This window comes from Nematolebias whitei, chromosome 16, assembly GCF_014905685.2.
Source record: "Nematolebias whitei isolate Nwh7 chromosome 16, NemWhi1, whole genome shotgun sequence".
Classification (NCBI taxonomy): Eukaryota; Metazoa; Chordata; class Actinopteri; order Cyprinodontiformes; family Rivulidae; genus Nematolebias; species Nematolebias whitei.
This window is the reverse complement of record NC_056513.1, coordinates 19,638,883-19,655,223: the sequence shown is the minus strand read 5'-3', so window position 1 is coordinate 19,655,223 and position 16,341 is coordinate 19,638,883. Positions and strand designations below refer to the sequence as shown.

Genomic DNA, 16,341 nt, shown 5'->3' with positions numbered 1-16,341 from the left:
TAAACAATGTTTCTAAACTCTAAAAGAGCACAGAATGTCATGATTTCAGCTCCCTGCCTCGTCTGCTCTCAGCCACCTGCAAGCGTTTTGGCCACACCCACTTCCCAGCTCTGCACGGAGAACAGTTGATCAGCTGCAGCAGGAAGTTTATCCTGCAGTATGGGCTGCACAAAGGTGCAGGAGGTGCTAAATAATTTAAAATAATTTATTTTAATTAAAAATTCTATGCCGATCGTGTGGCTCATACGTCAGTCAGCCAATTGTGTGTCGTGTCCACTCTTATTTTTGAAAAAAAAAAAAAAAGCAATGGAGCGAGTCTGTGATAAATGAACCGCAAAGTAGCGAGGGACTACCAGTTCTGGTCTAATCTGCATGGGACTCTAAGCACATGAGGCCTCTCATGCAGTTATATAAAACTTGGAACTCCACACAGCGAACTAAGGAAACCTTTTAAAGCGTCCTGAAAGTAATTGTTTTGACAAAACGTTGGGCGGGCCGGTGGATTTTCAGGGAAGCTAGCAGCTGCTTCACTTGTAAAACTGATGTGAATATGATTGAAAAAATGTGGTAGTGTGGTAAAATGTCACTTCCTTCTGGGTGTTGATATCTGTGTATTTTCCAGCTGAAAGTGAAAAGTCTGTATGCAGCCGGAGAAGACCTGAGCCAGGGGAGGAGAGGGAGACACTAGAGGTGAGAGAGCAGCAAGTTTTGGTTGTTCAGCAGAATTAAAAAATCAATAAAAGCTCATTTGGAAACCTGTTTGTATCACTAAGCAGCCTGATTGTACTCATTGTAAAGGTTAAATTATTACTGTACCAAATCCCAGCCAGCTAACCAAGGTCCAAGGAGGGTCTTATTCCGCACCCAGCCAGATGTGCTCTTCCTCACCCTGCAGGATGAGATGACGACCACCACTCCTTCCTCACCAGACACCGAAGAGGAAGACGAGGACGATTTGAACTATAGGCAAAGGTTTAATCAGAGACAAATACATCGCCTAAATAAGACAGAGCTTGGGTGAGAATTTGTTTCATTTAGAAAAATATACTGTTGTTTCTGAACACAACGCAGTAATTATTTTTCCGCTTTGTGTTTAAGGTGTCCAAACAGTCGTAGAACACGAGGAAGCGTTGAAGAGCCTCTGTCTTGTTGCAGAAAAAAGAACAAGCAGACAGAGGAGGAGCTGCATCACATCTCTGAGAAACTCGCCCACCGACTAGAAGAACTTGACCTGGTATGTGTTTAGTAACTCACAAAGATCCCTGTGTTCTCAGCACGAGTATTTAGGAGGGACATCTTCTCCAAAATTCACCCCTTTTTTTTATAAGACTGATGTTTCTTGATGGGTTAATGAAAACGGTTTTTAAATGCTTTGCCCAAAATACAAGATTGCATGATTAAAATCGCTTTTGTAGCCTTTTCTCTGAACTGGACGTCAAAAAGATTTTATTCATAGAAATTACCCTAACCCTCGAAGGGAGCCTCTTGTTTTTAGCCTGACAATAAACGAAATAACACTAAGCTCAAATGAGCTGGAGCAGTTTTCTTGTCTGCAGCTTTGTCCTTGTATGGTGGTCATTAAACAGAGTTTCATTATTAGTCATGTGACGAATCAGCCCAGGTTCTTGAAATATTGCTCCTTGGTTATAAATGAGGGGGCAACGTCACAACCAGCCACATCCTGTTTATAGAACAGTGGCTACATTATATTTCTTCTTAACATAAACCCTGAGCTTAGTTGTAGGTTCATTCTTCTTTAATGTACGTTTTTTTTTTTAACTAGATAGAAAAACATTGTTAAAATTTATAGGTTTTAGGGATGATGGAATACTACGCATAACTGGAATTTTCATCCTCTAAATTAAAAAAAGCATACTTTTCTAGACTTTCATAACTTTAGCCAATATTTTTCACATTAAGGCTTTTTGTTATTGTTGTGTAACAGTTGTGTTAAGTACCACTGTGTGTGATCTGTGTAGATGCTCAAACGAGTTCTGGGTGAAAGTGACGACTCCAGCGAGATCAGAGAAGAGGACGAGCATTCCCAACACAGCGACGGCATCACCGAGTGTAAAGGCGCTCCCGCTGTTCCAGAAACGCTGGATCCTGAATCCACCTGGCAGACGCACTCTTCATCCTCGTCTCCTCCTCGAGAACCTCCACGATTAGAAGATGGTGCAGCAGAGACTTTGATCCAGAATGATGGGAGACAAACTAACTTCAGAAAAACTTCCGATCATTCCAGACAAAGAAAATCTCAGAGACAACAGAAGGTATCCGCTTCCCTTTTGATTAATTATATTTGAGTTTTTTATTATATAGTTTGAATAAATTAAAATCATTATACTGATATAATTTAAATCATCCCAACGCACTGACTGGCTCTAATTGTGAGAATAAAAGGCCATAAAGCAGAAATAAGGATTAATGGTTTGTCAAGGCAAAAAAAGTGATTTTAAGTTTGACTTGTACCAACCTGGTAAAAACAGATGTATTTACACACATGAGTGACCAACTTCTGTCATGATAAAATATATTTATACTGAAATTAGTTTACACTGGGTAATTTATACTACTATAGTTTAATACTTTCTGTAATCCTAACAATTAAGAGTCAAATTATGATACAATTTGAAGTAGCTTTAAGCCTATAATTTTCTATTTTATTCTATCCAATATTTAAAAACAAAGTACATGTTTTCTTTAAGTGAAATAATTGTGTGTTCGCTTGAGTTATAGTTATATTATTACCCCTCACTACTACAAGTAACGAAAACCACGAGAATCTAAATAAAAACCATATAACGTAATCTGCTGCTGGTTTTTTACGTTATTTGTTTTGAACAGTGAATAACTTTTTTTTCCTCCAGTATATTGAGAGTATGGACTATGAAGAGGAGTTGAGAAAATATGAAGAGCGAGAGCGGACAGAACTGGACAAGGCACGCCTCAAAGCTCAGAAAGCTGTAAGTCCTAAATATGCTGTATACTGCCGTACGAGTATAAATTAAAGAAAATAATACATTTGGCTTTCAATTCTATATACGTTTAAAAAAAGGATGTCTACTTGGTTATGCAAGCAGATTTATTTATTTATTTTTGACTTATGAAACATTTGTAAACAGAACAGATGGAAGATTTAAAGAAAATAGTACTGGAAATCATTTTGATCAGTCTAATCCCGTTAAATAAACTACACAAACATCATAAGAGAACAATGGCTTTTCCTCAAAACTAATCTGTAAGTGATACAAACATTTTATTTGTTACCGTGTTATTTTTGGGTATAAACAGTTGTCAGACGTTTACATCCACTCATCAGAGACATGAATGTAATTAAATGTTGATTCAATTTAGACCAAACTGAAAATTGGAAAAGAAACAACAATAAATGTAAACTTGTGCAAACAATCCAAGTTTTTAAAACTCTTTAAAGTTGTGTGTTTAATTATTCCAACATAGAAAAAGAACGACTTTGGGGGAGGGGGGGGGGGGGGGGCAGAAATATAGCATTTATGTCTGATGAGTGAATGTAAACTTTTGACCCCAACTGTATTGGCATGACTTTAAACAGATATTGTCAAAAAGAAATCATCCTGTTTGTAGGTCGTTTTTTTTAATATATATCTCTATATATAACTATAGAGATGTTCTAAATAAAGCGTATATTTTCGTATTTAAAGGAGCGAGAGTACAGAGAGGCCATACTGGGAGATGTTTCTCAGGTGTCCAGACCGTCCCCATCCAAAACAAAGAGTCTGCATAAGACGCAACGTAACAGAACCGGACAGAAACGTCCAGAACCCACCAGGAAAACTTCATCTCGTACGTCAAATCTTTGTGATTTCAAATCCTCCTGTTCTGTACACAGTTCTTACAAATCAGTCCTTCACTACTAAACCTGCTGAAATGTTTAACGCTACAGATGTCGTCTGTCACTGAGCTCAAACTAATGGTTTTTAAATAAAATTTAACTTGTTTTGTCACATACTGTAGAAGGTGTTATTTTTTTTATCATTGGTCCTCCCTCCAGTGAAAATAAAAGAAAATGAGCTCCTCCCTGTGCTACGGGACGAGTTGCCTCATCTTCACATTTCTCCTCGTGCTCTGGGTCGGATGTGGGAGCAGCAAACGCAGCAGATAGACGGACTCCACGCCCTGTCGTCCTCACACAGTCGACATCGGAGCAAACTCTCCGGCCAGGTGAGAAAAGTAACCGGATGCTGTAAAATGTAGCCACTGTCGATTTAAAGAAGACACATTTAGTCCTTTTTTTAAGGTTACGTGATTTCTGGGCATCTTAATAAAACCTGGATGAAATATAGAACGTCACTTCTTCTTCCATCCTTATTTTTTTTTTCTTTATAAAATTCCTCTTTATACCACTTTGTCTTTCAGTTAGAGGAAGCTCAGAGGAAATATGACCTCCTGGTGGAGCTCAACCGCAAAGACCAAGATCACAAAAGACATCTGGTGAGTGACACAACAGACTATTCCACACATGATTAAAAAAACACTTATTCCAGAATCATTGGGGGGGGGGGGAGACTTTACACACCAATATCTTTCACAGTTTGCATGTAGAGCTTCTCATTTACAATATTAATGCTGAACTGCTTTTTTTTTTTTTTTTTTTTTTTTTTTTTTTTTTAATCTCTCTTTCCAGAGAGAGTTTAAAGATCGAATCCAGCAGCAAAAGTCTGTGCAGAACAAACTGAGGGAACAGAGGCAACAGATCGCCCGGGCCAAAAAGTATCACAATGACTATCACGTTCAGCATCGTGCCCGACTGATGAAGGCTCGCACTAAAGAGGAGCGGGTGGGTATTTAAGCTGTTTGTGTTGAAGGATTTGGAATAAAATTTTAAACCAACAAATTTACCTAGAGGGCTGAATATTAAATAAATAAATAATTTGGGGATGAATTAAAGAAAGAAATCCATCTTTCCCCCCCATCTTTGTGTTCAAACTAATAGATTATTTTTTTTATTTTTATTAAACATGCTTTGGATTAGTTGACACTTTTGACAGTTTTCTAAAAATGGACCCCAAAGGTGATATGTAAAGATTAAAAAACAGTGGACTTAAGATAGATCCTTGAGGGACCCCATAGAGTAGTGGAGTCGTTTTCATATTTTTCACAAGCATGCAAACTACATCAGAGTGGATGAAGGACTGGTGTATGATTTTTCAAATGTAAATGTTTTTTTAATATGCTTTGAATGACAGACATGTTATTTTCCCACGTAGTAAACATTAGGCTCATTCAAAAGACAGGTCTACAAATTGGACACGCAGACCAGTCCTTCCTCTACCGGTTCATAACGGGTGAAGCGGCCACATAGATGTGAGCTTTCAGAAATGAAGCGAGTCGAGTGGTCCCAAAAGAGGCGTGCAGCAGAACTCAGCTGGGTTAAAGTGGAGCATGATGTGCGTTTTGGAAATCTCCCTCATGTCATTTACTAACATGAATGAGTTAACTCACTTTAGCGATCCTGTTTGTGGTTGTCTATTTTTTTTTAACTAACTACAAAGTTGCTGTGCATCACCAATATTCCCTCGTTAATAAATTGTTGTTTACACTCACGAGCCGGTGGTCGTAACTAATGTAATCAGTTCATTACATTACTGAGCTGCAGCTCAGTAATTTTTTTGTTTTTCTTCACACGTCTGCCAGCCTGACCGTTACTGCCTCACTTGGAGGCACAGCAAAACGAGCATTCTGTATGTTTGAAAATTATGAAGTCTGTGAACGACCCCTTACTGTATTTGCATTTAAATATTGATGCATTTGCGAAGGCGCCCGGATGACCCAGCTGTATGTTGTTTATATACGTTTGCAGATGTTTCGGCAGCTTTTTGAGGAAGGTTTGGAGTTCCAGAAGCTTCGGCTGAGAGAGCAGAGAGCTTATGCCCGGGAGCAGAGACTGGAGCGTGAGAGGCGACACCAGGACCAGATCGAGTCTTTGGAAAACTACTATAAAGATCAAGTAAGACACAATGCAGTCACCTACGTTTGTGTGGTCTAAATGTAACGGGTTATTTTTACACGGTGAATGAAACACTTTTGCCATTTCAGTTTTCACTGCTTGCTGAAAAACTTGCACAAGAGCGAGAAGACATCCAGGTTCGGAAAAAGGCCCAAGAAAAGGTAACCGTCTTACTTAAAATAAGAACTTGTTTAAAAATAATTAAGAATGATGTTTGTAATTCATCAGGACGGGATCAAAATGTTCCAAGTATTTTGTATTCCAGTCATGCAGTGTGCTCTTAATATTCAATGCAAACTCAACCCTCCAAAAATTACACGAAATTGTACCAACAATAAAGAAGCTGTTTTCTACGTTTCTTCAAAGCCACCATATTTGATCAAAATAGCAAGTTTTATGAGTTTGAGCCAAAAGGTGCAGTGCTGGTGTATTTTTTTTTTCTACGTAAATTTACCAGTAGTTGGTCTGAAAGAAGCCATGTGGAAACTTTATGCAAATGCTCTACAACGTGAAAACTGAATTGTCACTCCGTTAACATAAGAATTATTCATAATCTTCTCTTTAGGAAAAGTGTTTGACTAGTTGCCATAATTATTATTGGTCTTTTCCCTTTGACAGGCTCTGCTGAAGATGAAGCGAGAGCTGCGATCCCGGATGGAGCGCGAGATCAACGAACTGCAGAAAATAATCATTCAGAACGACGAAGACGACCATTTCCAGGATCTCGAGGTCCAGAGGCTGCGCAATCAGATCCACGTGGCTTCTTTCCAGTACAACACCAGCTGTCTGCACTGACAGGGAACTCTAGATGAGTTTTAATGGATTTCTGCTTTTCACAACAAACGGTACGAGAATCTGGTGCACAAACGGTCGTCTCTTCGGGCGTCTTTCTCAAGAGATTTGCACAAACATTGTGAGAAAGTTTTGAATAATAAACACGCACTGACAAAAATAGCTTTTAGCTATTTCAGCTTATTCTTCCTCTCACCTTAGCTGCTACCCCCGAACTTAAAGACACTTTGGACCAAGTCCCTTTCCTCCTTGGGTTTTTAAGAACTTCATGAATCTGAATGTTCTCAGCAGTTATCGTGCTTTTATTGTAGAATAGGAAATTGTTCCTTTTACCAAATAAGGACCACACCTGTAGAGTTAAGACGATTGTCACACTGACAAGTCTTAACTTTATTTCTTTTTACAGATGTCTGTCTTTTTTTAATACTTTAACCATGCAAATTATTTATTTAACTTTAATGTTTAGATTTTTAAACTGTTGTGATTTTTAATCACCAGAGGTGATAACCCATCTGTCACCAGAACCTTCTCCTTGATTGGTTTCTACTTCTAATCAAACCTAAGACGTGATCCTTTTTAGAGATATTGATGGTTCCGCCATTTAAACACTATCAACACTGTGTTGTAACTAAGGAGCAAACATGCCCCCCAATAAATGTGTGGAATCACTTTGGCTGAAATGTGTTTATTTGTGTGCAATACGAGTTACTGTTATATTTTAATGAAAGCAACACGTAAAATACAAATAAGGCCGTCAGTGCAAGCGTTAAAAATATTAAAACTGAAAGCATCAGCTTTGAATCCCTTTTTTATGAAGAATCAAAGTCATGTTAGGACAAGTAGTTAAAATATCACAAGTTCAATTGCTTCTTAAGAATGTGATTGCAACATTTCAGAGAATAAAGAGGCTTACCTGGACGATGTGATCCAACTGATGGTCACTCCTTTGTATCAGTTCAGACCAAATCTAAGTTTGGTCTCTGCTTCAATCTATTTGGCTGAAAATCACCTCCACTACAACTTTCGAGTCTTGACGAGTTGAATAAATCTAAAAATAAAATTAAATACTTTAAATGTGCCAAAGTAATAGAGCTGGTCCACGGTAAAATGGATGTCGGACCGCAATTATTATTTTTTTAGTCCTATTTCAATGTAACGAGTACAAAAGGTAAAATATAAACATGTTGACCACCACGTTCAGTGATTTAATCAACACTTGGTAGAAAAGCAGCAGCAGTTTGTGATTCTGAAGTCGAGTCCAAACTATCAGCTCGGCGACGTCGCCGTGTTCTGTCCATTGACCTGGAGATCGCTGCCGTCGTCGTCTGGCAGGTTGGTCCACTCAAAGCGGTTCGGACAGAAACTGCACGCCTGCTTAACCACAATCTTCAGTCCGTTCACGTGTTTCCTGACTGTACATTGACGGTTACATTTCTGGCACGACTTGAAGAGCTCGAGGATGCACTGTTCGTCCACGACAAACTCCGACGGGCTGAGGGAGACAAGATGCAGCAGGTAGGGAACCAGTAAAGTCATTGGGACTTGAGGTGTTCAAAATAAATGTAACTAAAAGCTTCTGTCTGGATCAGTTTACTGATGCGGGCGTACCTTCTCAAATCCACCTTGTAACGTCCATCACCCACACTTAGGGATGTGATGAATTCTTCATCCTTGTCCATTTGATCTGTGTACAAACTCATTTTAATCATTTACTTTCATGCAGAAAATTGGTCTCTTTGTAAGAGATGATTTAAAAACAACTCGCCTTTATCTTCTGACAGTTCTGTGGCCGTCACCTCATCTGAACTCATCAAGCTTTGGCGTATAGCATCTTTGTTTTCCAGCTCCTTAAAATGGAACGCCATCAGCCCGTCAGCAGAAAGTTTAGTTTAAAAAAATAAATGGCAATATCATTAGCTTCCAACATCCAAAATGGAAATGTTAAATTTGAGTTTAATGAGGTTAAACTAGCTTAATTGTTAGTTATCAGGTACAGATAGTCTATGTTCACTTAATCTGCTTTATTCTCTTTTCAACCAACTGATTTCTAATTGAACATATCAGAAAACTAATTGATTTCAAAGTTTAGACAGATTTTATTTTGATTCAACTTGTTAAAAAAACAAGTGCTGCAATTAGTTTTAAACTTCAAAAACAAAATGTATGTTGAGTTATGAGTTTTTACTTTAAAAAAAATCAGATTTACCTCTTCAGGTATAGAAGACTGAGCAGAAGGAACAGAAGTCTCCCGTTCTCCAACGAATGAACTCATGAACTCATCAGAGTGAACGCTCTCACTAGACACAAAAAAGGGGCAATGATTTTAATAAAATGGGATTTAATTTTATAATTATAAAACATTCTATAATCATAGTGAGCCGAGTGAAAATAAGAAAAAACACTTCATGAAACATTTATTGAGTTCCTCTTACCAAGATTCAGTTGAAGAGTACACTTCAAGTCTGGGCTGATTTTGTTGGGTTTTTTCTAACTCGGTCTGAAAAAAACTACAATATAAGAAATATATAATTCAACAGTTTAGAAACTAGATTCATGTCATAATCAGTGACCTAAAAGCAAGTTTGTCTCATACAATATGGTAGTCATTGAACAGTTTATTTTGTAATGGCCACAAATTGTTTTATTTGTTTTATCTTACTTTACATCATTCATTCAACCTTTATTTATGCAGGTTAGTCTCATTGAGCCATGAGGACTCATTTAAAAGAGAAACCTGTTTTAAACAAAGAACACAGAGGAGGAACAGACATCAGTAAACAATCATGTAAAATGAAAAGTAAATAGAAAAAATGATATAAAAACTAAACAAAAACTACATTCTAAAGCATGAAGTTAAAGTATATTACTCCTTGTACTAGTTCTAGTAATGGCATATTTGCAAAAGAAATTACCAAAAAACTGAAAAGAAACAAAAAAACCTGCTAAAACCAGTTTTATTTTTATAACAAATACAATTCAGTTTTTGCCAAAGCTTGAAAAAGCCACTGCAGAGGGACCAAAGAGCTGCATGTGACCCCTGAGCCATCGCCAAGCGATGACTTGTGAGTAATGGTGCTGTAGGCGCAGCGGGTGAGAGTATGGTTGAATAAATGTCTCTTCCAAAACTGGATGAAGACACGAGGGGATTAACGGCACGGCGTAGAGATTTAGTATCTTTGGCATCCAGTGGACATTCCATTTCTGGCACAATAACATCTGTGTTGGCATGATGGGATGGTCCCAAGCTCTCCAATCAATATCCTCAATTTGGATTCCTGGCACATTTTCCTCAGACATCTCCGGCTCTCTGATGGGATGTTGCAGCATCCCAAGTTCCCACAGCTGGTTTGGAGAAAGGCTACACTCTGTCCTGATGGGATGGTCATTCCAGCCAGAAGAAAACTCGTCCAAATCAGCCTTGAGCCATGTGACCATTGTGTGACCTAAATTCTGAAATACATGCCTGGCAACAAAAACCCAGAGACTTTGGTAAAGTTTGTCTGCTTCTAAGATAAATCAAAACAAAATCTGCATTTTTTTCATATTGATGTTTAATATGACCCTAAATAAATTTAAAAAGTAAATATATTTTAAGAATGACAGTTTACAACCATACACGTTTATTTACATACAAAAACAGCCGAAATGGCTAAAAGTGGGTCAATAATACCAATGACTAGAAAGGACAGAGAAATCAGATGATTTTGATGTATTATTTGTATTTTTTTATGCTCAGATATGTTGAATAAAGTATTCTTATGTTTGTTAATACTACCTTATATGAAATAACTTGAAAATGTGGATATTTCACCTGCTTTTGGAAAATATAACTGATAAAGAGTAATTTGCTTGGGCGCATTATGAAATGCTGCTCTTCAAATATTTCAGTAATGAAATTCTCTATGATCTTATCACCGTTTCTGCACATTTACCTTTTATCATTACGCCAAGGATGTTCATCACCATTTTCTGAATTCGCTCGTGACTGAAAATAAATTTAATTTGCCAGCTTAAAAGCATTTTATGGACGGGAAATAATTAAGAAGTAGTCATTGCGAAGTTGATGCTTGTTTGTTGAACTACAGAAACAAGTGAATTTAAATAAAAGGTGATGTTCATGGAAGATCAATATGAGAACAAGAATAATTGTGAATAGTTTTGCTTATTTGTTGAGTGAATGCCAATATGATCCTAAAACTATCTATAATAAAACACTTACCGAAAGTAATTTGAGTTTTAAACACCTGGTATTTTAGACTGGATTCAAGTTAAGACGGTAAACTTACTGATCCAGCAGAAGTTTTGCAAAAGCTGCGTTTGTTTCGATGCCAAGCTCCGTCTTCACGTCTCTCCACCGCTCGGCCTGATTCCCAATATTTATTCTTGACATCTGTCTTGCTCGATCTTTCTCTTTCCTGGCGCGTTTAGCAGCAGATTCCGTCTTATATTTCCACCTAAATGTTCTCTCCGACATTCTAACATTGTCCGCTTCCGCCATGTTTGTTTACCTTCACAGCCCGAGCAATGTAGGTCAGTCACGTGACTCCGTTTTCATGGAGCGTGGACCCGCATTTCAGAGACAACCGCAGTGAACGCCGTCAAACTGCACAACTTTAGGATTTTTTTTTTCACGTTTTATTTCATACTTTGCAATGAATATATTTAAGCTTCGACTTAGAAACAATTCGAGTTGGGTAAATGTTAAAACGGCACTGCAGTACTGTCAACTTACCGGTCCAGCAAAAGTTTCGCAAAAGCGGCGTGCGTTTGGATGCCGAGCTCCGATTTGATGGCGCACCAGCGGCCCGCTTGATCCCCGATATTTATTCTCGACAGCTGCCTTAATCGTTCTTTCTCCTTTCTTGCGCGTTTAGCGTCAGATTCGCTCTTGTATTTCCACCTGAACGTCCTCTCCTCGACTTCCCGCTTGGGCGAGTCCGCCATGTTTGTTTACTTAAAAAGGCCAGGCACGTAGGTCAGTCACGTGACTCCGGCTTCGACGTGCGCGTTCAGCTCTTCGAGGAGTATCAAAGTACAAACATATTTTCATTTATGCCTATGATTCAGACGAGTAAATTCAAATTTAAATAAAATTATGGCTATTTAAATAACCATAATTTTATTCTTTACTCACGTACAAAAATAATGAATAAATAAATGTTCAAAGCGCCTGAATGACAGCCCGATATCAGAGAGAAATGTGTCAAGATATTAAACAAAAGCTGCACGCTCAGTCGGCTGGACAACCAGGATCATAAAGCTCATTTCAAGCAGCTCTTTATACTTTTTGACCACAAGATGTCGCCAAAGAGCACAAGGTTGAAAAGTTTCGAAGCTCCAGCGCTTCAGAGGTTTCATGTGTCCATCACTACAGGAAACCTCAGCAGTCTCTCTCCAATATTTGTCTCCTAGCAGGAAAACATCATATTAGCAGGCATGAACTCTGAAACCACAAATCCCACTAGGAGCAGCAGTCGTAAAAGTGCCGTAAAATGTTGTATTTATGTATTTAACCCTTAAAGGGGCATTACAAACAAAACTAAAAGTAGTATGACAGTACTTTGGTAACAACTGCTGTTTTTAAATGTGCTTTAGAAGTAAATCTGACTTGACTTTGATTGTCCGTATCTGGACAACTCTGCGGTGCTTACCTGTCCATCAAAGCCTTCGCTACTGAAGCGTCTGATCTAAGCCCCAACTTCTCCCTTAACGCTCTCCATCTTTCAAATTCCTCCCCCAGAATGACCCTGGTCCGGTCGCTTCTCATCCTCACAGCTTTCTGTCGCTGCTTCTTCTCAGAAGAAGAGAGGAGAACTCTGCCTTTTGCCTTTGGACCAGGTCTCTTTTTTTTGGACGCCATAGTTCTTTCTCTCTTTACATCCGGGGGTTATTTTTTTAACGTCACGTGACCCGCTCGGTTTCCGTAGCGCGCCGAAAATGTCCGAAGTGTACTCGCCAATGTTCGAATGTAAACAAACGTCTCCTGATTGTTGGCAACAAAAATAAAGCCGCTGGTTTTTCCTCAGATATTACAAGTCATGCGGTCGACTTCTGGTAGAAAATGAAGCGCAATTACAGAGTTATTTTTAATCGCAGATGATGAACATATATATTAAAAATATATATTTTTAAACATTATGTTGACAATTATGGCTTCAATCAAACTGCAGTCACAAAAATGACAAGATTTTAAGTCAAAATAATTTAACTAAGCCTTAATATGAAATTACCTGATCATTCTAAAAATGCACCTGTGGCTAAAAACTGCTCACCTGTCCTGAAGCTTAGCCATTTAAAAACTTTTCCATCCTTCATACGAGTCTCCTGCTATATTTATCCTGCTTTTGTTGTGTCGCAGGACAAAAAAATGTTTTTATGGATGACAAAACTTTCAAAAAGCGTTGGAATTATTTCCACTTAATTGCTTCAAAGTCTACAAGGTGTGTTCCTGCTAAGAAAAAGGTTTATGTTGAGTTTTTATTTACTTTTTTTATGATTTTTGTGGCCCAAAATTTAAACACTTTGTTGCAATATAACATTCTTTTAAAAAACAAAAACATATTGATCCTTTCCAAAAAAGGCCAAGCATTGTTTGATGAGCTCAAGGGGATTGAGATTTTTATTTAATCATTTTTTTAAATATGCCACTAGATATCCTGAGGTGATCTGTTAGTGCTCAGAGTATGTTATGAATGACTCTCAGCTACTACCACATCAAAATTGATCACAATACTGAAAAACACTGTCTTGAGTTGTAGATATGTTTGTGTTGGCTATAGATTAGCTGTGGTGACCATCATTTACTGGTTTGACTCATAATCTAATCAGCTGTAGACACATCTAGTACTTCTGCAAGTTTCATTAGTGACTTTTAGAAAAATAGCCACTGGGACGTTATGTTTAGAAAATAAACTTCTCAGTTTCTCTGATACTACCTCAACATATGGAATGACCACTGGTCTGGGTCTGGGTTCCTCCTTTTCACCTGTTGGCTGACTGGAGTCCTGTTTGGGTTTCTTCTCTGCTTTCAGGAAGGTCCAGGCTCAGAGAAACTGAGACGTTTATTTTCTAAACATAACGTCCCAGTGGCTTTTAAACCCCAAAATACATTACGGCAAAGACTGGTTCATCCCAAAGATCCAGTCCCCCGGCACAAACAGAGCAATGTTGTGTATGTTGTTCAGTGTCAGGAGGGTGATCAGTCTTACATCGGGGAAACTAAACAGCCACTGGCCAAAAGGATGGCCCAGCACAGAAGATCAACATCATCAGGCCAGGACTCTGCGGTCTACACTCATCTCCAGGCCAGCGGTCACTCTTTCAGGGATGAAGATGTTCACATCCTGGACAGAGAGGAACGATGGTTTGAGAGAGGAGTAAAGGAGGCCATCTTTGTGAAAAGAAATCGTCCATCGTTAAACAGGGGTGGAGGCCTCCAGGTTCAACTGTCCCCCTCTTACAATGCTGTGATTGCTAGTATCACTCAGCCCTCTGTGAACAGTAAACAGCCATCAGTGTGCTAATGATCCATTGTTAGGCTGATGGTCCTTCTTGAGCATGTGATCAGCTGGTTTTGGTTGTCAGCAGCAAAACTGGTTGATCCACTCTGAGAAGGTGCTATTTAAGAGACTGAGCTGAATACAGCACCTCAGACTGAGGAAGTCTCTCGGATGAGAGACGAAATGTTTCTACATTTTTTTGTTGATTTGCTTTGTTTTGTTTTTTTTGAATGTCCAGAGGACCAGATTTAACTTTTTTAGATACATTATCAAATGCATTTATTTCATCCATTCATTTAAAAGAAACAAAATAAACAAAACAAATTCATCAAGAAGAAATCAGTGAATGAAAAGGGTGCAGAAAGAAGAAAAAATATATATTTTATTTGCCCCTTACTAAAAAAAAAAATACAATAACTTTAAACAACAAATTAGACTTGAACATCTCCAAAGCGAAAACAAAAAACACCGGCCATTCTTTACATGGCATCATACTTTCCTAACAATGTTAATCATCTTTTTAAACATATAAATTATTTTAGAAATTTTTATAGTGATATCGAGGCAATTCCACAATCCTATTCCCGAATTACGCAGCGCTCCTTCAGACTAGTTCTAAATTAAGGTTTTACAAACATTTTAATTCTCTTAAGGTTATAAGGACTCTTTTTTTTTTTCTACAAATTTCAATTGAATATTTGGGGGCAATATTTTTTATGAGCTTTATACATGACTTGTAAAATACTATATTCAACCAAATCATAAAATTTTAATAATTTCAACTGACAAAATAATATATTTGTTTGGTGATCATAGCACTTCCTACTAATAATTCTTATAGCTCTTTTTTGTAAAATAAAAATAGGATTTGTAATTGTTTTGCATGATTTTCCCCAAACTTCAATACAATAGATTAAATATGGAACAATCATTACATTATGCAATATATACAAAACTTTGTCATTCAAAAACTTTTCCACTTTATATAGTAATACAATTGATTTTGTTGTTTTTATTCTTAAGTGATTTACATGAGATTTCCATGTCAGTTTCTCATCGATGACACCCAAACATTTTGTTTCATTAACTATGAATTTCAATACTGTCACTTTTAAAATGGGACTTCGGTAATTTTATTTCTGTTACTAAATATCATGTAGTTTGTTTTTGCCAAATTTAATAACTTATTAAGTTGGAACCATTTGTATTTTTACAAATTCTGCCCGTATCATCTCTAATATCCATTCAATACCTTCACCTGAACTCAAAAATGTGGTATCATCTGCAAATAAAACACTTCAAAAGTCCTGACACATCAACCAGATAATACAAAATAAACATTTTTGGTCCCAGCACAGACTCCTGAGGAACCCCACATCCATTAATACAAAATTCTGATCTTACATCGTTTACCTGTACAAACTTGTCTATTATTCAAATAACTGGACACCCACTGTAGTGCTAATTCTCTGATGCCATATTTATTCAGTTTTTCAAGGAGAATGGTGTGGTCAAATGCCGACATCCTTTTTAAATCAAAAACGCCAACACAATACTATTTTTGATCAACAGCAGTCATTATCTCGTCTATTAGTTCCATGAGAGCCATTGATGTAGAATTATTTGCTCTAAACCCATATTGACTATTACATATAATATTCTGTTTATCTATGAATCGATCTAATCTGGTTATAATTTTTCTAATATTTTTGAACAAGGCAACAACGATATTGGTATTTCTCACCATTCTTATAAAGAGTCTTCCTACAAAGTCTTTATATAGTCTTTGCTATTTTCATATTTTCTGGAAATTTTCCTGTTGAAAATGATAAATTACATATACATATAATATAAATATACATATACATATATATATATACATATATATATATATACATATACATATATATATATATACATATACATATATATATACATATATACATATACATATATATATACATATATATACATATACATATATATATACATATATATACATATACATATATATATATATACATATACATATATATATACATATATACATATACATATATA

General features: G+C 37.1%; 1 protein-coding gene across 1 annotated transcript in view; it reads left to right on the top strand.

Moving 5' to 3' along the window:
- Nucleotides 1-7,342, top strand: part of LOC119422393 (centrosomal protein of 95 kDa) — a 14,597-nt gene extending 7,255 nt beyond the window's left edge. Inside the window, exons 9-20 of the mRNA XM_037689758.1 lie at nucleotides 623-690; nucleotides 827-1,017; nucleotides 1,099-1,234; nucleotides 1,980-2,273; nucleotides 2,871-2,966; nucleotides 3,684-3,825; nucleotides 4,034-4,203; nucleotides 4,399-4,473; nucleotides 4,667-4,819; nucleotides 5,843-5,989; nucleotides 6,079-6,150; nucleotides 6,608-7,342. Coding sequence (XP_037545686.1) covers nucleotides 623-690; nucleotides 827-1,017; nucleotides 1,099-1,234; nucleotides 1,980-2,273; nucleotides 2,871-2,966; nucleotides 3,684-3,825; nucleotides 4,034-4,203; nucleotides 4,399-4,473; nucleotides 4,667-4,819; nucleotides 5,843-5,989; nucleotides 6,079-6,150; nucleotides 6,608-6,784 — 1,721 coding nt within the window. The 3' untranslated portion in view covers nucleotides 6,785-7,342. The remainder of the gene's footprint in view (nucleotides 1-622; nucleotides 691-826; nucleotides 1,018-1,098; nucleotides 1,235-1,979; nucleotides 2,274-2,870; nucleotides 2,967-3,683; nucleotides 3,826-4,033; nucleotides 4,204-4,398; nucleotides 4,474-4,666; nucleotides 4,820-5,842; nucleotides 5,990-6,078; nucleotides 6,151-6,607) is intronic.
- Nucleotides 7,343-16,341: the final 8,999 nt, after the last annotated feature.